Consider the following 24,500-nt stretch of genomic DNA (forward strand, 5'->3'; position numbering starts at 1 on the left):
ACAAACTGAAGAAGTCTTCTTTGAAAGCATATAGTTTTCAGAAGCACTCAGAACTGCTCAAGGCTGGGCTATATTGCTGATGTTTCATCTTTGATTAGACTGTCCATAATATCCATCTGCACAGCGTGACTTCATTCGACCGTGTCTGTGTGTGTATCTGTGTGTGTGAGAGACTTTTTTTTCTGTTAGTGGGCGGGGCCGCAGGTTTCAAATCTCCCGGGTTTGCGCGCCCAACTACTTGTGTTTCGTAGCTGCGTCATCGCGAAACACTTAATGACTCGTTATCAAGACGACTCGTTTGAAGCACTATGAGTCGACTCTTTTATAGATGAATCAATAATTTTAAACACTGTACACTTACAGATTTAAGCCTTAGCTGGATATTTCACTTCACTTAGAGCTGTGTTACACACTACATGGAAGGGCATTTTCAAAAACCCATAATATGGGCTCTTTAAACTACTTATTTAAAATGAGCAGAAACAAAACAATTCTGGAGATTTTAGGGGGGGCTTAATTGTAGGGATGCTCCGATTGATCGTCCGATAATCACATTTAATGACTGGATTGGTACTCGCTGATCTGGCCGATCTCATGAACCGATTGCAAGTGTTCGTGTTAGTTGGAGATGAGCAAAATTATGACCTTGCATGTATCTTGACCTTTTTGCATATAAGAACTAAAAGTTCTGTGTTTATAATATTGCAAGTTCACTAAAACCTGGCTGGAAATATTAGATACATTTTGCTATTTTTTTTTTAACACATATTTAATAATAAAACGTCACGTAATTTACTTATTGCAATAACCAGTAGTTTATAGACCTATTTCCTTTTAGCAAAGAAGTAATAAAATTATAGGTTTGCATTTTACTTTTTTTTTTTTTTATGCAACAAATATATGCAACTTTTAAAAAAAATTGAGACATGTTGTTTCCAAATTGCATTGCTCGTAATTTTTTTTCACCAATTTTTTTAAATCTGTTCTATCTATTATTGTCTGTAAAGCTGTTTCTGAAATGACATGTTCACACCTAAATGGTTATAAGAGACGTGTTTAGGGGATTATGCAGCATCCTTAATTAATTCTCTAAGGCAAGGAGAGATCTCCACTTAAATATTATAAAGCTTAAAGCATCAGAATCGGTACTCAGTATCGGCTGCAAAAATCCTGATCGGAGCATCACTTAATTGCTTCATGTTCAATCTACTTAAATTAGTTCCGTTAACTTAATTGATTTGTGTTGGGACAACATGAATGAATAGTGTGTAGCCCTGCATTTTTTACCATGTATAGCACAATTTACTCAACTCCAGGAAGTCGGTGCTGTTTGTTGAGTTTGTGCATTGTTTGAATGTCTCTGACATTTGCTCTCAGCTTACGTTTATTTGCATTTGCATGCTTTCAAGTGCCTTCCTCAAGACGCTAGATGGCAATCCGTAGCTCGAATGTCTTTTTAGAAAAGCTTGAGGGAAAAGTTGCTGAGCCACTTGACTAGCCTGTGTGGCAAGAAGACTATCTATCAACACTCATTAAATCACTCTTTAGTTTTAACTGTAGTATAGCAATGCCAGTAACTCACAAATCCCAAGTACACAGGAAAGTCAAGAAAAATACAAGTGGAGTGTTGACATTTTGATGTGTGTGTGAGTGTGTGTGACAGCAACTTGCGTAATTGTGTTTTAAGTGAACTGTTTCTCTTGACTTGACCAAGTTAACCAGGTTGAGGCTTGCCCCCGGAACCAATGTATTTTAAATCACTTTAGATGAACCGCTCACGCTGATGGCAAAAACAGAATGTAACATACGCCCTTAGAATTATGCATTAGATACAATGGAGCAGATACAAACAGGTTAAAGAATGCCTCTTCAGGCCTCCAGAGACACAAGTTCCTGTCGTTTACTCAGCGGGGAAGCGAACGGTTCATTCCATGCATATCTGCCTTTTTAGGTATGAGATCTGGAAGTGAAATGACTACAACCTTTGAATTTTGGACTGTTTTTGTCACTGTAGAGAATGATTACCTCATGCTGAGCAGCATGCCAAGCAATATTCTAGCTTTGATTCATTTGCGTACAAAACCGGTCTCTCGTGCCTTAGGCAATGAAGGAGCTCATGATAGCCGAGTTGATATATGTTTTCTAATATTTTCACAAGACCTCACAAGGGGTAGATGCAGGTTTTGTGTTAAAAAAATTCAAGGTTAATAAAGGAATTAATTTTTATAGAGTGTTTTAGTAAGTATTGTGAGTCATTGATTGCATACAATGCTTGCTTTGTACCAGCTTTCTTTGTACAGGAGAAGAATAGACTGGCTTTTTTGATGTTTATTTGACCAGATGTGGCCCTAATAGACACAAAAAAGCACGCATTGCTTTTAGTCTTTTAAAGTTTCTCATAGTCTAGTAGTTGTTGATGCTATTCACAGATCAATTAAAATGGTATTAGTGTTATATTGTTGGAAAAAGGATCAAAATAACATACTGGTCTTTTCAAGACTATATATCTTTTTGCCAAACAAATGATTAAAGCTTGAAATTGCTGTTCTTTTAAGTAATTTATTACTTATTAGTAATTTATTATTATTATTATTATATAATATTATTGTTATATTATTATATAAAATTATTATTGTTGTTATTTATTTATTTATTTATTTTTTAGAAGAAAGCCGAACTATGTCTTTAAGCTGATGATGCCGCAATTTTAGTGTTTCATCACAGTTCACAGTTAAGAAATTTCTACAACTGTTTTTTTGGACAAAACACTTGCTTTACACCTACTGTAGGTAAAGCAGAATTTTATTTGCTTCAAGAGTGAAATTAAAGATGATTCTTTTGTGGTTAGCATTAACAATTTGATAATTGAGTCAAAAAAATGTTGTAAATTATTTAGGATGTTTAATAGATAATAAATCATCAGGAGATGTTATGACAAAGGTTTTTACAAAGATGTGGAAAAAGTAGCTTCTTAGCAAGGCAAGCAGATCTGTTGGATCTTCATTCTTTAAAATTATTGGTAGGAGCTTTGGTTCAACCCCATTTTGATTGTTACCTCATTAGCTGCTCACAGAGTGTGACGGAAAAACTGCAAAATAATTTAGTATGAATAATTTAAAAACATATTAGAGCACATTTGCAACAAGTTATATTTTTTAAAGAATTAGGTATGTTAACTGTTAATAAAACTAAGTTTTGTTTTATAAAACTGGGAATGATACGTAAAATGTTTAATAATGTGGTTCCTAGTTGTTTGGTGAACTATTTTCAAGTGGTGAGGCAACAGCATTCATATAGTACTAGGGGTTGGGATTTTAATATTTGTTTATTTAAATTTAGAAGTGTAGTGGGGAAAAATGTTTTTATATACAACTCCAATCATGTGGAACAAATGACCAAAATCGATCAAGGAAATTAAAAGACTTAAGGAGGTTCAAAAAAAGCTATCAAAAGATGGTTGTTTGAGGATAGTTAGTTTGCATGGTGGATGATGATGTTATTGTATTGTGAATAATTTTGATTCTGTTTAAAAATGTGGAGGTAGGCCCAATCACAATTCTACCCCTTAGCCCCTCCTCTTATCCCTACCCCTCTTTTTGCGCGTTCACGTTAAGGAGTAGGGGTGTCCCAATTCTCTTTAGCTTAAAGGCATAGAATTAAGGGGAAGGGCTAGATACCCCTCGAAAAGTGGATTTTTCAGGACTACACTCAAAATCAAGGGGTAAGAAAATTTCCCAGAATACACCATCTACAATGACAGCATAGCTGCACCCGGAAGTCAGGAGATGCACAAACTAGTATTTTGAAGTATTTAAAAAATGCTAAAATAAAAACCGCTAAATCTATAATCCATAATAATAACTCCTGGATAGTAGTCCCACAACATTTTGTCACTCGACACTCGAATACCCTGTCAGAAAATCCTAGTGGCTGGGAATGGGTTTTTTACAGTGTCTATTATAACGCTAATGTTGTTGTTTTGTGTTTACATTGATGAATATGGGCAGGGTGTAAATGCACAGTATAGTTACGATCTTATTGCCACATTATATCATCATGATAACATGATATCGTTGCCTTCAGTGATTTCCTGAAGATAAATACCTTAACACAACGCAACTGGAATCACTACAGCAGTTGCGACCAAATATTTTGATTAATAGGCCTGCAGGCTTCAATGTGATTTTAAATTAGTTTAACAAATACAAATGACTTCACATTCATATTATGTATCACAAACCTAAAAATGTATTTTTTTTTTTTATTGAATTTTTACAAAAAAATTAAGTGAATTGCATAACTTGTTTGTGAAAAGCATCACTGAAAACAATTTGAACTATAAAGATACTAAAATGTAAGTTTTAAGATGTAGATGGGTCATAAATACATGCCACATTTTGATTTTTGCATTAAAATAAATGTACAAAAAGCAGTTAATGTATGTAGAATTCATATTTAGTGTCTACTGTAAGGTTTCAAATTATTTTTGTAAAAGCAATAAGTGAAATAATGCTTAATCCTCATTAAGCATTACAGATTAACAGTAAAATAAAACAACATACTTATTGTGGCCTTAAGTAGTCAAAATTTGAAATGGGGAATCGACAAAACAAGAATAGGTGTTCAATAGTTTTGAGACAATTTTGACAAAAGTATTTGATCCACCTCAAATGTAAACTACTGTATACATAAATTTATAAGCAATAATACTAAATATTTTATATATATATATATATATATATATATATATATATATATATATATATATATATATATATATATATATATATATATATATATATATATATATATATATATATATATATATATATATATGGTTAAACTTGCTGATAGATATGTAAAACCTAGTGGTCCATGAAACATATTAGTAAATATAAGATTAATTATTAAAATATAAGATTCATGTCATGATTCATGTCATTTACTATGTCAACCAATTGCTTCTTGTTCTAAATATGCTATTTTGGTATGCAAACTATTGCCACACTGAAAGGCATTTTAATGGGTCTCCTCTGTGAAGAATGGTAAAAACAAAGTTGAATAAAATTAAACCGGTCACATACTAATATACACAAATCTGTATGTCACTTTTATAGTTAGGATGCTTGAAAACCCTTTCAGCCTTTAAAATCCCAGCTGATTTACACATTCAGGCACCTCTCTGTACCAGACTCCCCTCTATGGCTGTCAGTGAGAACATTATCAGAGACATTTTCCAGTTGCTTTCCCTATATTCACTTCATATTCTAAACACACTTGACATGTGCGTCAACCTTAAAGCTTGCTTATGAAGGATTGGCCGTAAATATTTGCTCAAGGGTGGGTGTGGATAGTAGTGAGAGCGAGAGATGTAAGTTACTGTGTTTGGAGGTTATAAAGGGTGGGGGGCATTTTTAAGATCATGTTATGTTTTTTTTATGTTTGATCTTCAGTCATCCAGACCAGAAAACCTTAATGTTTGCATTCCCATTCCTGACACCCATTACCATTACTTCTGACAGGAAGCAGCTGTTTAACCTCATATACTGTACTGTACTGTATGCTGGCCTGTGTTCACACAAAAAGCAAGCATGTTCTCCTCAAAAATAGCCGAAAGGGTCTTTGCTACACACTGAAAGCAAGAGAAAAAGGCAAATGTTTGATTAGAGTGTCGAATAGTAAACAACTAGTGTGTACACATTAAAATCTGATTTATGGTCATATTTGCGAATTACAAATGACATACAAGTTCATATTTGGATATCACATAAATAAAAGTATATTGTTTCAACCATTAGCATTACAACAACCCAAGCTCATTGCGGATACATACCCAGGTCTACATTTCTGAGTACAGAGGTACGTCTGCTCGCAGTTTTTGTTTTTGCAAATCCGCCAATTTCTCTCAAAATCAGATTTTTTCTTGTGAATGTCTTCTCACGTAAATCCACCAGAGGGTGCAATATACGCTTCAGAAGACTAGGCCAGCTTGCTGTCGACGGACTGACCCACCCAGCCTCTTCCCTAAACCCAACCGATAATGTTTTCAAAAGCAATCTAAAACAAGAAAAGTCGTCACAGCCACATGATTTCACCACTTTTTCAGCCTGTTGTTTATTTACCTTATATATTTTTTTTGCATTTATTTTACCTAGTTTCTGGAACCATTTTTCGCCAGACTCAAACCCCATCGTCGCGGACTACTCCGCTCTGCGTCTCAAGTCCGGTTACATACCCAGCGAACCACTGGGCAAACTGGTAACACCGGAAAAGCCATCTACATGGTGGTAAGTGGTCAGCTGGTATCGCTAAAAGGAACGTCATACCACACCGTAGCGTTCATTTTAAGGACGAAATGCAGCCAGGCGTACCTCTTGCTATATAATTTACGCTCTCCAGGAAAGTAGACAGGGGTACAAATCCTCAATGAGCCAGTGTTGCATTACTAATATGCACAATATGTTCAGATATATTAGCTGTGATTTTTATATGTATATTAATGGCCAAATATCAGATTTCTGGATGGGGTGTTTTTGCTGTATAATATAGTTTTTAGTTTTTTTTAAGTAATGAGACTATTTCAGGTAGCAAAACAATGTCATATTATTGTAAATATTTCACATTATGTTACACAGACAACCTTGTAACTGAATCAGGTTGAGGTGGATTTGCGAAAACAAAAACTGCAAAAAACGTAGCTCCTGGTTTTTGGCACTCTCCAGAAATGTATATAGGGGTACGTTTTCAGAATACACCTGGGTTGAAAAACAAGATATTCTGAGGAATGTTGGAAAAAAACAATGACATCTATATAGGAACAAAAAGAAAATACTATGGAGGTCAACAGTGCTTATTCCTAGCATTCCTCAGGATGTGTGAAGATAACAGAAGAAAGAAAATCAAAGAGGTTTTGAAATCAAATCAGTTTTCATAAAGGTTGAGTAAATCATGACAGAATTTTCATTTTTGGGCGAAGTGTCCCTTTAATGGTTACCTGTACTGTAGCTAGTAACAAATTTGTGTGTGTGTGCGCATGTCTTCGTGTGTAAGAAGTCAGGCGGAACAAAATACAAGGAGCAGGACAGGGTGGGAGAGCTGAGCGGAAGAGGGCTTCCCTTTCTAAAAAAAAAAACACTTCAGCGACAATGGCCACATTTACATGTACACCAACTGCCTGATTATTTCCACTGATCACAGAAAATAATTACACAGATTAGGATGTTTACATGACAGAAGCAAACCTCTGTAAACTTGTTAACATGCTTCTCACCATTGTTACAATTATTTGTTTTGACATTGCTACAGTAGAGTGACCTGTTTTGTTACTTAGTTAAGTGCAAGAAGTTGCTGAACCATTATTCCTGTATAATGAGATTTACTTCACGTTTTGCTGTAGAGTGTTCAGTTTTCATTAGGTTCAGCTTGATCCCGCTGCCATAAAGGGGACCTATTATGCAAAATTGACTTTTTTGCATGATGTTTGAACACCCTCCTGTCCACAATGTGTGTAAACAACCAGCCCATAATGGTAAAAAGCTACTCGCTCTTATTTAAATCATTGAAGTTGTTATCATTTATCATTTAAAGGATTAGTTCAACCAAAAATCTAAATTCTGGTATTAATCACTCACTCATGTTGTCGTTCATCTTCAGAACACTAGTAAAGATATTTTAGATGAAATCCCAGAGCTCTCATCCTCCATAAACAGCAACAGTCACAAGACTTTAAAAGTCCATACACTCTCAGAAAAAAGGTAAGCGATCTGTCACTGGGGTGGTACCTTTTCAAAACATTTGTACTTAAAGGGTCCATATTGGTACCTCAAAAGTATATAGAAGTACCTAAAATTTTTGAGAGGAACACTTGTACTCTTAAGGTACTGGTATGTACCCTTGAGGTATTAATATGGACCTTTTAGGTACAAATTTGTACCTTTTGAAAAGGTACCACTCCAGTGACAGCTCGCGTACCTTTATTTCTGAGAGTGTAAAAGCAACCAAAAACGTTGTTAAAACATTCTATGTGACATCAGTGGTTTAACTGTAATTATACAAGGCAATAAAAACACTTGAGCGCCAAAAGAAATACTGTAAATGACTTCCCCATCTGATCAGGGTGTGAGATTACTATAGGGCAAAAGATGCATTCGTGTTGCGTTGCTGACTCTAATGGCATATTAATATACACCCTGACCTGACCTAGGAGAGAAGATACAGGCAAACATTTTACATTTTACAGTTGTTGTGGTGTTTTTTTTTTTGCTGCACAAGTGTTCTTGGAACTTTGTATGATGAACCACATCTTGTGGTCGTTGATGTCTACACTCAAAAAATGTATTTGTGCTACTTGTTCAAACTACATATTTAAAATAAGAGTAAACAACGCAATTCTTGAGATTTGTATTGGGACAACATGAATGAATTATGTGGAATTCATATTTCTTTTTTTATATTGTATGGAGGATGAGAGAGCTCTCGGTTTTCATTTTAATATGTCTCTAAAGATTGGAATGACATGAGGGAGAGTAATTAGTAATTATAACAGAATTAATTTTTGAGTGAACTAATCGTTTAACTCATGGCTTTTAGTAGATAGATTATATGAGATACTTGTTTAGTTTATTAAACAAGTGCATTTATTTAGGGTTTACAATGCAATTCCAATTAGAAGAGAAAGTTTTTAAAATTTTCTTTTATTTCATGTTTTACATTTTTAGTTACTATTCGCCTAAAATCATTCTACAAAAATCTGCAGTTTTTTTTTATTAATTAAAAAAAACTATTTTATATTATTTTTCTTCTTACAAAATTTTGTGCAGAAATGGCAAAAATAATTATATAATTAATTTTCAAAATAAGTTTATAAAGAAATGTTTTCTGTCTTTTAGTAGATATATTATATGAGAGACTTGTTTTGTTTACCAAACAAGTGCGTCTAATTGGATTTGCATTATAAACCTTAAATAAAAGATTTTATTTTAAATAAAAGATAAAAGAAAGTTATTGTTTTTTTCATGTTATACGTTATAGGTTACTATTTACCTTAAATAATTCTACATAAATCTGCTGGTTTAAAAAAAAAATATTTATTTTTAAAATATATATTTATTTATTTATTTGTCATCTTTTATTTATTTTATTTTTCTTCTTCTTACAAAATTTTGTGCAGAAATAGCAAAATATGTATAATTAATTTTCAAAATAAGATTCTAAAGAAATATTTTCTTTTAATAAATGTTTTGTTTACCAAACAAGTGAATCTAATTGGATTTGCATTGTAAACCTTGAAATAGAAAAAATAACTTTTTAACTATGTTTAACGTTTTTAATTACGTTTTGAGTTTTTAATTACGCCCAAAATTATTTTGCATAAGTAAATATTTTTTTATTATTTATTTATTATTGTTATTATTTATTTATTTATTTATTTATTTATTTATTATTTACAAAATTTGTGACGAAATGGCAAAAAATGTCAGCAGATTCTGTCGGTCCCTGATTATGGGGTTGTAACTCCAGCCTTTATGTTTGTTTCAGAATTTGTTTTTAAATCCACGTCTTATTAAATAGCTCTCTGCAATAATTCATTCTTTAACATACAAAAATAATTTATTTCTGCCCATTATTGCCTAAATTTATTTCTGTTTAAATAGTCGCAGTAATACGTGGAATAATGTGCAGTCGGTGACAGCGAGTCGTTATTGCAAAATAAACTGCAACAGGGTGATCAGGACCCTGAAGTGATTTATTACTTAACCTCCCTTCTGAAAGAAGAGGTTGATGTAAATCGGTGTGAAAGGGCAAGCTTTTATTGCAGCTTGCTTTGTAATTGATGTGCAGTCTGCCTACTGTTCCAGGCCGGTTTTCCCAGTGTGTGTGTATGTCCTATGAGTTCCCATGGCATTGTGAGTGTGTATGGTTTTTTTTCTCTGTGCTGGCATTGCTCCCTGTCACGGGACACACACAATAACAGCTTTTGTCCCTTCAGTGTGTGTGACTGTGTATTTTGATAGCACCAAAGAGCCAGGGTTCTGTCAGCATTCATAACTGTAGTGCAAAAGGATGTCTGTTTTTGTAGATAATGACAGTGTATGTCCAGCTCAGGAAGGACCAGCATTAAACCTTTAGACATACTATACTGATCAGAATATATTGCATCACATCCTACATCGTCTTTAATGGTCCCATGAAATTAAATTGAAGTTTTTTTAGATGTTAGTATCAGGATTGTTAGCTTTAAGGATATCTATATTCCAGTGTGCTCTAAAATAGTGACAAAATTCACATTTAGAAGATATAAAAACTGTTATAAATATGTAAATCTTGTAGTTTGTCACCTCCGCCTATATGGATTAACGTTTTTTTTCCCCGTCACCTTATATTTCAGTTTCTCATCAAATAATAACCAATCAAATGTTATTTAGCTAGTATCTGATATTTCCCGCCCCTTCTCACTTGCTTTTTATTTGATGCACTTGAGCTCAAACACTCCCACTGGCAGAGCGGTGATAAAAACAAAATGCTATTGGCTGTTCTTTTAAAAAATGGGAGGAGCTACACTGTCCCACCCTCTCTTCCTTTTTTGGTTGAGATTACATCAAACATCGAATTCAAAGCACTTCACAGGATAGTTCACGAAGCAACAGAAAATTCTGTCAGCGTTTACTCTCATTTGTTCCAAACCATTTTAGACTTTTAATTCTTCTGTTGAACACAATATATTGCCAGTATTTGAAAGAAAGCTGCATATACCAGTGTTTCCTCTAGGATTTTTTCCAGCTGTGGCAGCAGGCCTTTTACAGATCTACCAACTGCTTATGGCATTATTTCAATGAGAAATGTTGTAAGCGCAGTATTACAAGTGGAGATTGCATTTATGTAATACGAGCATGCAAAGCAATGCTGATTTCCTGTGTTCCTGCATAAAACTTCTTGCACGCCCTCAAATATACGCTGCTCAAGTGCAGATTTTCCGGTGCGCTCTGAAATAAATGCTGCTGAAGTGTGATTTAGTGCGTTTTTGGAACGAGTATTTCTCAAACATTTATTTAAATTTGCTAGGAATATTTCTGAATGTCTCCAGTAGACCTACAGAACTCCATTGATGCATCCTGAAGTAAAGTGAAACGGCCATAAACTCCATCAAGATAAAGTCATTGTATGCAGAACCATAGACATTTATCTATAAATAAAGTATAATTATGGAAACCGTGTTCATCTTAACTGAAAGCTATGTCATGTTTGCTAGCCTCACAAATCACGCACCTGTCAGTCAGTCAGTCAGCATGTCACCTTAAAGGGTTAAACAAATAACGCACAGCACTACTACGGTTACAGAAAAGTTTGCTCTGTTATCATTCACTTACTTTTTAATATGTTTTGGTGCGATTTTTATAACCCGCTAATAAAAAAAAAAAACGACGAAAAAAATATAATATATTAACATCATCAAATAAATAACATATGCTGCAAATGAGAAATAAATTTACAGGAAAAATGAATGAAAACAGACATATCTGTAAAATGTATAACAATAATTCATATTTTACATTACTGTGACTGTTGGTCAGGTTTAGGGTTGGGGTGGGGGTAGAGGTTAATGAAATACAGTAAATGGGAAATTTAATAAATAATATAAATAATTCTCGTTAACTTCAAATCCAATTAAGACACAACAGTAGTTCGCTGCGTTGCAAAGTTTAAGCTTGGTGAACTCTGACCTGCGAAATCGCATCACGTCACTGCATGAGACCAATTGGAAATCAAAATATGACCTCTCTGAACAGAAATGTAAAATATGGACCAATCGCTCGCTTTTTTAAATGTCTAATCATCTTGTTTAATCCCGCCCCTTTTCGCAGCACCGTACAACGGAATTTTGCAAGCTCAAACTCGAGCGTGACCGCAGTTTAATGCAAAAACGCTATAACTTTAGAAAGTAAAAGCAAAAGTTGACTCCAGGACATTTTAGAAACATCTCTTTGGGTCTCTGCAGAGCAGGTGAGACTCTCTGAGGAAGTGTTGTTGACCATTCTCGCGCACACACAATGAGCAGTACGAAATGTGTAAATTATATTAGAGATAAGATTTTCCACTGGTTAATCAAAAGCGGATGTTTGGTTATCTTTGGCAGATACAAAAAAAGTGTAAAAGGATGATAATATTAGTACAAAAAAACAAAACTTTCATCAAATATACTTGGGCAGCTGTTAATATACCTGGACGACCCATCCAAGTAAAGTTTTTGTGTGAGAAGCATTCTTGATGACTTTTTGTTTTTCGTACTATGGAAGTCAGTGGTTACCATTATATCTGCAGGGTCTTAAAATGTTGTGCGTAGGCCTTAAATCATTTCAAACAGGTCTTAATTTTCCCCTGTCCATGTAAAGCTACCCAATCAGGCCAACAACCGTTCAATCTCTAACATTACATCTTAATAAAAGTTTTATAAAAAGATTATTTAATAATGTAACTTCCTTACAAAAACATTTGTTTTTAATAGTTATTTAAATATTTTACATGGCCATTAGAAAAGTTCCTTTAGCGTTTAGCCGTGTGTAAGTCATATTTCATAGTTCATTCATATTGGTGTAAGATCTTAAAGTCTTACATTTAACTTATTGAAACCTGTAGAAACCTTGAGTTACAGGTTTTCAGCTTTCTTCAACCTATCTTCTTTAAGGTTCAGCAGAAGAAAGAAACTCATAAAGGTTTGGAATTACTTGAGGGTGAGTAAATAGTGAATAAATGTTCATTTTTGGGTGAACTATCCCTTTATTCTTTTAGTGTGCTCAGTAACATATGCTTGTGCTCAATTTTGATTTGATTGTCAAATATGGATTTACATGATTTGCTTGCATTTCATTTGATTTTATTGTGGCTGTTGAAGAAAAGGGAGTGAACACCTGCAGGCAGTACTGTATATTAGACAGCTGTCAGATGAGTACAAATAGGTTACATATTTTGATGGACAATGAATGCTACACTAAGAATTGGTTTACAAAAATGTTTTCATATATTTAACACAAGTAATACCTTTTCACTAAATGTAATAGTTGAGTCTGAAATTGTAAAAATGTTTTATATAATGTTTTTATTATTTTATTTAGTATTTTTCATGGATCAGAAACACAGTTTGATCATAGTAACCTGATTAACCCCATTAATAGAAGTGCAAATTTAAATTGTATAGAGGACTTGTAAATTGAATCAGGAACTCTGTATCAAAACCCAGCCCTAGAAACTGTAATGGTCCCATGTGCAAAAGCATTTTCAGTCCCTTTCATGTAACATTTCACATGAGCATCTAGTATTTAACCCTGTACAGTGAAATGAACCCTGAGGCCACATTTCCATAAGGTATACGTATTTGCTTCAAGAGTTCTAATGTTCTGTTATATTCAGCGTGTCAATAAATCAATGTATATTTACAGTCATATATCTGTCTGTCCTCACCAAAAGTCTATGATAGACTCTATCAGTAAGGCCAGATATACAGTACGGTGAATTGAATTCTGTAACAGTTGTTGGTGACTGCAATATTCACACATTCCATATTTAGAAAGTAGATCGTTCTTTTTAACGACCAACCGTTTGATGTTTGCTCTGTAAAGAAATGTTAATGTCAACATGCCATGTCCTCACAGCCCAAAAGGCTTTATAGTATTGTTATAACCCCACTGTGTTTTTACTTTTAACATAAATATGAACTTGGTTAAGGTTTTTGCAGTTGGTTCATTAGTTTGTTTATACTGTTTTCTGTATTTTGATTGCATGGTATTTCAGTTTTTAAGGTCTATTTTGCACATTTGTAGCTTTTTTTTTTTTTTAAACAGGCTCCTATTGCAACGGCCCTAAAGTTGAAGAGTTGAGCTTCACCATGTTTTTTAATCCATTCATCTGGTCTCCGGATCTGACAGGAGCACTTTTAGCTTAGCATAGATCATTGAATTGGATTAGACCATTAGCATCTCTCTCAAATTACCAGAGTTTTGACAATTTTCTTATTAAAGCTCGACTCTTCTGTGGTTACATTGTGTACCAAGAGAAATGAAATATTGCTATTTTCTAAACTGAGATGGCTATAGGAACTAGGACTTCACGAAAATGTAACATTGCGGTATTTTGTTTTTATGCAATATTTATTTCGATATAAATGGCTATTTGGAAATAATTCAATTTAGTTTGATTAGGATTAAATAATTTGCATAAAAATTGTTAAACTTTTCAAGCATTGATGAATACAATGGATCAAAGATACATGTGAAAAAAGCGCTTTACAATTTTCTCGGGAGTCTTAATAGTATTCAGCCACAGAAATTAAATAATAAAATGAAAGCAATAAATAATCTTTATCTTATTAATAATTCCATAAATTTAACCTTTATTAAAGTTACAAACTCTAATATTTCTTGTGCATGAATGCTTCAAACTTTCCTGATATGCTCACACTAACACAGGCCTTAAAAACACATGCAAGGGATCATTTTTTACTCTGTTATGGTTACGCTTTGGAATTGTGATTCCTGGAAAACTATAATATTAACTCAACATTGCAGATCCTGCGACGTCACCATTGCGCACATTACGTTATTGTTGCTGAAACGATATATTGTGCAGCCCTAATAGGAACTACTCTCATTCTGGCAACTTTGCTGCCATACCATGGCTGCAGTAGGGGCAAATATATTACAACTTCCATGTATTTCAGTTCATAAAGATACACTTCATTATCTGCACCATAGTAAAAATGCTCTCAATTGTCTCTCATAGATGTCTCCAGGTGGTTACGTTGGATATATTGATGAAAGTCAGCCAATTTTCAGGCTCTGCGTAATGACATTGCATCTACTGCAGCCATGGTATGACAGCAAAGTATTTTCAAAAAAGGTGGAGTGTTCCTATAATTTTTCTGTTAGATATATACAAGCATGCAGTAAGATGAATTTGTGTAATTTGCACATTGGAAATATCTCATAGCTGCTCTGTTGTAGATGTTCAGTAGAGTAAGTTATTTTCCTTCAGTTAAAATAAGGTTGGTGATAAACATAACTTGACAACATTAAATGTGTAAACTCGCAGCCCAAATGTTTTTATCTAGTGACCTATTAGAATCATCTACATCTTGTAACATGCAAATGTGTCTGATTTAGCCTGTGTTGTAGATTAAAACCAAAAGTCAAATCATGTTTACAACAGATGTTATTTACCTGTAAATAGAAAAAACCCTATTATAAAACCCCTTAGTGAAATCATGAGAGAAATGATGCTGAATTTTTCTTCTGAGTTACGATTTCTTTCCTGCATAACTATATTGCAATGAAGCCCTTTTCTTATTTGGTCTCATTTACATCTTTTACCCACTGCACCAGTGGGAACTGCAAAAGTAAGCTTGGTTTGAATAGAGATAATGTCTTTTTGATGGACAATGGAAAACAAACACTCTTGTCTCCCCTCTCTTTGCCTACAGGCTTTCTTGCACTCACACTTTTCACCCCCTTCGCTCTCCCTCCCTCCCTCCCTCTCTCTCTCTCTCTCTCTCTCTGGAGAGGCACAGATAGCCTTATTAGGTGATAGTGAAGGGCTAGTTGTAAAAATATTCCATCTTGTGCTTTTCTATTCCAGATCTGGCTCCCAGTATGAAAAAAATTGAAGCATTGTGCACTGATAGTAATGAGAACTTGGATGTGTTTGCAACTATAACTCAACCCATATGCTAAGTTTTGAGAAACACAGGGAGAATTAGTTAAATGTGTTCATTGAGAAGTTGCATCATGCTCACGAATCGCAAATGGAATGATGTTTGGCTTAATCCAGGAAGTCTCATTATAAGCTAACAAGCTCTGTCCCTCTTTTCTCTTTTATGGTGACCAGTGTCTTGCTTCATGTCTCATGGCGCTCTAATCAATTGCAGTTACTGGCCTATTTATATCATTTTGAAAGTGGGAGAGACTCACTCCACTTCTGGAATGTGAGGGTTTGAGCCAGAGTTTCTGCTTATGCAAGAACAGCATTCTCTCACTCTTTCTCTCCCGCCTGTAGTCTGCCTGGGGGGAGCCAAACACCCCAATCTGAAAGCAGCAGAGGAAGATAAAAGTGGAAAATGTAGGCAGAGAGGGTGTGGTGAACACCTGAATGTAGCTATGGAGATGGGGAAATAAAACTGAGAATGTCAAAAGACAAAGAGACCTTTTGTGGACTTAGGAAACCACAAGTCTTTGTCAAGGTATTTTAGTAGTGGACTCTTAATTTAGGAGAGCTGATTTAAAAAGGATTCTCCTTGCTAAAGTCGTGTCTGTTTAATGATCTGAGGATTGTTGCAGTCTGCTCAGATCCTATCGTTCCCAAGAAATAATCCAGACAACTCCAGGGGATGGCGGAAGGGAGTTTTATGAAGGAAGATTAAATAAGCCAAAGATTATCTGAGAACGTTTGTAGAGGTCAGGCATGTCTGATGGAAAGTAAACCCACTTGAAAATACTGTAGTAATTTATCGTAAATACTGTAGTGACATCCAAAATATGTACTGTTGGTGTGCCTCCAGGAACAGGGTTGGGAATCACGACTGTAGTGTTTTGTTGAGCCTTACAATCGTAGAGTATTTCAATTAATCTGTTTTGGTTATTCTATAGTTGCTATTGTAACACAACAACTATACACTCTAAAAAAACATCCAGTTATTTATTCAACCCAATGGTTGAATTAAGAATATTTGGTGCTTTGTTGGGTCATTTTAACCTTTATTGGGTTATTTATTAATAGCTCAACCAGTTGGGTTAAAAAATTAGAATTTCAACAGTCAATTGATTTGTTCTGTGAACTGACACAGAACAGTGGTTTTAATATGCTTACGTAATGTTGTATTTACATTTTATAAAGTTTATTTAAGCTCTAACGCAATAATAGTGTAGTTATTTTTTAATTTTTTTTTTTTTATCAAGTTACCTCTCCGTGTCGTGTTTTTTATATCTGTTGTTCCAGAACTTTTAAATATTGATGATACAAATGCACGCTTCATAGCCGATCTGTTTTAAGCAAATAAAAACGCTTAAGTGTCTGGAAATTAAAATGTAATGGAAATAAAGCATTTTTAAAATTTTGGAAAACTGCATATTGTTTATTTACACAGTCATAATTATAAAATTAATAGTAGTACTAGTAATAGTCGCAATAGTAATACTAGAATGGACAAAAAATTACATTTAATCAAAATAACCCAATGCATTGTGTTAAATTATATATACTGGCTGCTATAATAATCTATAGTTGGGTTATATGTTGGTGTATTTTTAACCTAACTATATTAACTGAGTAGTAATGTAAACAAATAACCCAATACTTTAGTTTTTACTGCAGAAACTCTGGTCTAAAGGGAATATGCAGAAGGACTTTTTAATTTTGCAGTAACGTGGGTCAAGCGCTTCCGGTGAACTATATGCAGTTTCAAAATTGGCACGTTTAAGCTTTGTTTTCTTTCAAAATCAACGATCTTCACTACCTGATTGATATACGATATGAAGTGGGTCTCAGAATGTACAAGAAGCACTGCATTAAATTGCATTTTCTGACACCATGTATTTAAAATATGAACATTTATTTTACTCCAGTATCTTCAATGGTGTTTCTGCGCTCGCCTGCTGCTCCTGATGGGCATGCATGTAAACGGTTTTTATCTCTGTTTACTGTATGCTTCTACAGCTAAATGAATGCTGAAGTCTATTTAGCTCATTATAGTTTCATTACATTACAACATCGATGCTGTAAAAGAAACAGTATAAAACTTTTAAAAATGGACGTGGTACGTTCACCGGAAGTATATCGGTTTGGGAAGAAACACTAGCTGTGCATATACTCCTATTGTAGTAAAATTAACCGTAGTGGTAGAAAACGAAAGTATACTACAGTAGCACAATTTATCAGTTCACTATAGTTAATACTGCAGTATCCTCCAGCATTTATTTATCCTCCAGAGAGTTGCAAGTACTACAGTACATACAGTATAATGCACTTTAATATAGTATAGTTGAAAAACACTATATTATTTTACTATAAATAACTATTTTAACCTGGAAAAGCTCTAGAGACCATTTGCCTGCATGCCAACCTGATTTTACCAATTAGGACATGTTCCTTGGATCTGTTGATCCTTGTACAATATTTCCAATCAAAATAAAGGGATATGTTTACAGTTAATGTTAAGTTTAGGCTTACGGTTAGGAACTTCTAAATGATTGTTATCCAACTCTTATTCCACTCTGATTTTGGGAATAATTTACAGTTATAGTTGGATTTAGGGGTAGGGAATAGGTTTGGATTACAATTTCGAACAAAAATGATGTTCCACGATGGCGTTGTACTTGGCAAAATCATGATGTGTTTGCCTGCTTGCCCATTGCAGTCCCACCCTAGACATAGGACAGACCTGAAGACCACAGGAACCCCTTTGCTGGATTAAGCACATTCCCCTTAAACCCTGACCAGACATGTCTGGGCTGCTTTACAGATGCTTAGAAAATAAAAAGACGCAAATCAAATCCTCCAAGTAACAAGCCTGAAATAATTGGGACAAAGGGGGAAAGCTATCATATTCGGCAATTGGTTTTCAGTGAAAATAAATGGGTGCCATAGCAACATACACAACATTTTTTGGCCCGCATTAACAAACAGCACTCTGTCTTTGAGGGCAACTGCAGAAACTGTTCTCAGAAAGAGTGCACTCACTGTTGTGTAAAAGTTGAGGGCGCTAGTTCATCAAAGAAAATTTACCTTCCATCTTATTTTATACATGCACTTCACACAGAGATGGAAAGATGACCTTCTGAAAATGGGTTTTACTAGACTATCCCTTGTTCTCTACATCATGTGTAACCACACAGCTGGGAAAAGAGGAATGGAAGCGCTCTCGCTGAGTTTGGAATCACTGAGTCATTCGCTTGATTGCAGGTCTTGCAGTAAACAGCAACTAGCCAGTGTAGCATAGCACATTTCAGCATGGTTCTTCTGACAACAGGATACACATTACACTGCACTGTAGCTGATCTCTGGACACACCTTCTATTCAAGGCTATTGTGCTTTAAATAATAGCTTTTGGCAAAGCTTCAAAACAAGCCTCCCCTATTGAATCTCTCTGGAGCTCTCTAGCTCTCTCTTAGTTTTGAGCTCCTGTTGCTTCTTTTTCTCTGAAAGATAGCTGTGGCTGAAATTCTAGCTGGGCGTTCAAGAGGTTAATACTTCTGAGTACAGAATTTGCAAGGACTTCCATGGAGTTCTCCTTGCAGGTGTTCTAATGTTCACAAATAAAGGCATTGGTGGGACTAGGTTTGGCAGTCCCTGTAAACCCCCAGAGGAATAGTCATTAGAGATAATAGGCAACCACGTAATTCTTGCTTCCATTCTGCCACACCCCAGAATGACCTTAAGTGACATCACACCCCCTTAACCATTGCATTCATCTTTACACTCTGAACTCTGACCCTTCTACCATGCTTCATAAATGGACCCACCCTTAGGGAGTCTTGTGATCCATTCTTTGAGATAATGAAGTCAAATGGCAATTCTACTTATGTGTAAGACGGTAATATTCCTTATTTTTAACAGAGTTGTAGACAGGTAAACTTGGTTCAGCGACATCGACATGCAGCAGTGAACACACACACAATGCAATCATTCAGAGTCCTCACCTGAGCAGCTCACAATGCCCATTGCTTAGAGCCCCCTAGCCTCTCCCCACTACCACACACACATGTTGTTATTGCTAGTTTACAAGGACTCTCTATAGGCATAATATGTTTTATACTGTAAAAACTGCTTATTATAAGGCCCTACACCACTCCTACCTCTAACCCAACCCTTACAGGAAACTTGTGGCAAATCTTGACCCCGGTAAGTATAATTTTTAAGTGTTAAGGATATGAGGCATGTCTTCATAAATCACCTAAATGTTGAAATACCTAGGTCATACCCATGCCGTCATACAAAATTCTGTCCTTGTAAATCACTAAAACCAGAACACCACACACTGGACGTTTACCTGGAAGATGAGCACTTTAAAGTTGTTCCTCTTGATCAGGTGAGCGTGGTTGGCTTCCAATTTCTTCACCTGGACGGCCTGCCTATCCATCTTGTCCTTGACCTCCTTCATGTGGACACTGACTTTACGGCTCTTCTCCAGGAGCTTGCTGACCGTGTTGGAGGTGGAAGTGTGACTCTTGGAGAGCTTGGTCATGTCGTTCTGGATGCCCCTCACGGCCCCCTCTATCTCGACCTGTCTCATCTCCATCTTATGCTGGTTCTCTTGCACTGTATCCAGCATGTTCACCAACTTATCTAGAAGCGTCAGGACAGTGATGGCATTCACTTGACCTGTGGGCGAAGCTCCATCTCTGGGGAGAGTGCCCGTGGTGCCTCCAGCCAAAGGTCCAGGACTGCTGGGTTCTCCGGCAGATGCGTTGATAGCACCAGTGCCCAACTGGGAGAGGCTATGGGTGGGTGAAGACTGAGTAGGGCTGGGGCTTGGCACCACCAGCTCCTGGTTCTCATGCGTGCTCACCATGCTGCTCCTCTCTGCCTGTACTGCATCTTCTCCCATTCTGAAGCTGTTTTATTTGGTCTTGTCTAACTTTATGTAGGAAAATAGTTTAGTTCTTCACCTTTTAAGTGATCTGGTCTTGCTGTGTTGGGTTCCTCCTCCAGTTGATTTTCACTCCTCCACGTTCTTACAACTTAATTCTTGTTTACAGGCTTGGGAAGAACTTTTCAGCTTCCAGGTTTAGTGTTCCCACCCCTTTTTTTGAAGATAGCCACACTCTCACTCTTTCCCGTCTCTCCCTCCCTCTCTGGTGCAATTGGAAGAGCTGCGCAGAGGCTTCCCCACAGCTTAAAAAGCCCATCCACACCCTATGAGGGTGGAGCTTGGTTGCCATAGCAGCTAACCCGGCCCATTGGTGAGGGAGTTATGTGTTTGCATGTGTCAAGTGCGACTATGTGGGTGTGTATACGGTGGAACATGAGCAACTCTCTCCACATGTAGTACCTCCCCTAACCCTCTCTCTCTCTCTCTTTGGCCGTCCAGGGTTTGTTCTGTTTATATTGAAAAGAGCAATAGTATATTAGGAGTCATGTTTGAAGAATGAGCTCATCTTTGCCAGAGAAATAAAGTTGGGGGAGTTAAAGATACAGAAAGGAAGATGGAACAAAGATGCGTGTTTGTCCCTTTGAACAAAGATTTGCTAAGCAAGTTTTCTATTCGGGTAGATATGCACAAGAATGTGTTTGCCTTTGTTTATTTTGTAGGAGCTCTTTGTAGAGTTCTAGCTGTACTTAGTTTGCTCTGGAAAAAAATGTCACACAAACAGTTCCCGAGGCGTGTGAGTGGAGTCATTTTTCCTGCCTGCAGCTGTAGCAGGAGCATGGCGAAACTCAACAGCGCAACTGGAAAACTCTGCGTTTGAGTTTCACTATGAAGGGAAACAGAGTGAACATAACACTTTGTCATTTTCAGCATGAAAACATCAAATCTTTAAATAAAATGAGAACTTGGCAAAATTGTAATTTATATATATATACACATATTATATATATGTATATATATATATATATGTATATATATGTATATATATATATATTTATATATATATATGTATATATATTATATATATAGTATATATATATATATCTATAATATATATTACATATATATATATATATATATGTATATGTATATATATATATATTATATATATACATATATATACATATATATATATATATGTATATATATATATATATATGTATATATGGTATATAATATGTATATAATATATATATATTAATATATATATATTAAATATGTATATATATATATATGTATATATATTGTATATATATATATATTATATATATATATATAATATATATATATATATATATATATATATATATATATGTATATTATATATATTGTGTATATATATATCTATATATATGTATATATGTATATATATATATATATATATGTATATGTATATATTATATATATATAGTATATATATGTATATGTATATATATATATACACATACACATACACATACACGTATACATATACATATACACATACACATATACATACACATGCACACACACACAGAACTCCATCTAACTACTTGTCCTCATTTTTTGGGTGTTTGCTTCTTGTACACGCAAACACAATGTCTTAATTGCTCCAGTTTCCTGCTTTTTGTATTGTTGTACATGTCTCCATTATGTCATCTTCCCCCCTTTTTCCTTTGGTGGGTAATGGCTATAGAACCATGGACTTCTGAGAGCGGAAAAGCGTCTGTTCGTTGTCCCCTTAACCTCCGACCTCTACTCTGGGGTTATTTTACATGCTTTGAGAGTTATTATATAACATTTTATCACCGCATACAATGAATTTTGGCACAAGTCCATTTCAGATGTTCTAACTGCAAAGCAGTTCATAGACATGTGTGTGCTTGTAGTGCCAGGCTTATGCAGTAGTAAATAATATGATACCTTTGAAACATTTCCTTAATTAGCAAATTGCAGTTCAACATGCACTAAAATGACAGAGGCACTAAGAGTTCTTCTGCATTTAGCATTATGTTTAAAGAAAGGTGGAGATTTCAGCCTTATCAACTTTTATCTCCATTGTTTTCATTCCGGGGAACATCGCATCCTGATCTCTTGTTTTCCATGGGAATCTCACAAAAGGCTTGAAGGTCTATGGCTCAGATTGCACTTTTTTTAAAAGAAATGACTCGTCGCCCCCTGGAGAAAACAGTGTGTAATTACAACATCAGATCACAATTGCAACACACAAACAAGACCAGATTGTCTGGAATAGCACAGCTGCTTCCTTGGAAACTCTTACAGTGAAGTGACACAAGGTCAACGTATGGGAGTCAACAACACCTCTTTTATTCAGCGATAGTCAAAGAGTATTTGTGTGTCCTTAAAGTATTCAGGAATAAACTTTTAAATAATCTCATCTGAAGCTACTCAGCTTTTGTGTGGAAAATAGTGGCCGGCATTGGAATTTTAAAAGAGTTGTTCACCAAAATTAAAATTAATTGATATAAGTTGCCACAGCGGAACGAACCGCCAACTACTCTGGGATATGTTTTACGCAGCGGATGCCCTTCCAGCTGCAACCCAGTTCTTGGAAACTCTCTCTCTCTCTCTCTCTCTCTCTCTCTCTCTCTCTCTCTCTCTCTCTCTCTCTCTCTCTCTCTCTCTCTCTCTCTCTCTCTCTCTCTCACTCACTCACTCACTCACTCACTCACTCACTCACTCACTCACTCACTCACTCACACTCACACACACAAACAATGGCAAATTAAGTTTATCCAATTCACGTATAGCGCATGTCTTTGGACTGTGGGGGAAACTGAAGCACCCGGAGGAAACCCACACCATCACAGGGAGAACATGTAAACTTCACACAGAAATGCCAACTGGCCCAGCCGGGACTCAAACCAGCGACCTTCTTGCTGTGAGGTGACTGTGCTGTTTTATTGAATGATTCTGCTTATTAGTTTTACAGCACAGTTTTTTTTAAACATTGATTTAATATTTGGGTTTCTCAAAACTGACCTTGACTTTATATCCTATTATCTTCATTTTCTTGTTTTTTCTAATAGCATCGTTGTCTTAACACATCTTTTTTTATCTACATTTTTGGTGTTTTTTGTTTTTGTTTTTTTTAAACAGCACTGTATATGTACATCATCTGAAAGTTTGTTTTCCCCTGAAGCTGAAATTAGTTTTTTTCAGAAGACCTTGACTTTGTGTGAAGCATTTTTTTCAATATCGACTCAAGTTAACTCTTGAAGTTCTTTTGTACTGATTTCATATAGCACCTTTGTCATTATTTTGCTGTGAACACATACTATTTCACACTGTTTATTTTTTTCATGCATCAGAAAGAATATTAGGATGTAAAAAAAAAATCAAGCCAATAGATACAAATAACACAGAAAGTGTTTAAAATAGATGAACACATAATAAAACTGCACTTTTCTGAATGGACTGTACTGTAAAGCTTATCAATTGGATACGCATGATTTATATAATCTGATAATTATTGGACAATTGTGAATGACCTCGATATGCACAGCCAATCAAAACCAAACTATAGTACGAGTCACACATTGAGTAGTTTTGTGGCAGTTCATATTGTGTTTAGAGTTTATAGTACATACACTATAAAAAAAAATAGTCTGTTACATTGCGATTAACAAGTGTTTTCTGTTTATTTATTATTGTGAATTGCATTATAGGATGTTGATCTCTGCTCTGTCGACTTTTGATGTTGAAAATTCAACTCTACAGTTTAACAAAATCACTTTTATTTGACATTTCAGTAGTTTGAAATAACATATAGAGAAATAAGTCTGTAAAATAACAGAAAATGCAATGGCAGTTAGGGAAGCTCCAATGGATCGGCCAATGGATAATCTCCAATGGATAATCACATTTCAT

General features: G+C 35.2%; 1 protein-coding gene across 1 annotated transcript in view; it reads right to left on the reverse strand.

The window, feature by feature from the left end:
• The window catches only part of cavin2b (caveolae associated protein 2b), a 32,278-nt gene extending 11,421 nt beyond the window's left edge, over positions 1-20,857 (reverse strand). Inside the window, exon 1 of the mRNA XM_056459509.1 lies at positions 20,031-20,857. Within this exon, the coding sequence (XP_056315484.1) occupies positions 20,031-20,588 (558 nt within the window). The 5' untranslated portion in view covers positions 20,589-20,857. The remainder of the gene's footprint in view (positions 1-20,030) is intronic.
• Between the last annotated feature and the right edge of the window lie 3,643 nt (positions 20,858-24,500).

Source organism: Danio aesculapii, chromosome 6 (assembly GCF_903798145.1).
Source record: "Danio aesculapii chromosome 6, fDanAes4.1, whole genome shotgun sequence".
Lineage (NCBI taxonomy): Eukaryota > Metazoa > Chordata > Actinopteri > Cypriniformes > Danionidae > Danio > Danio aesculapii.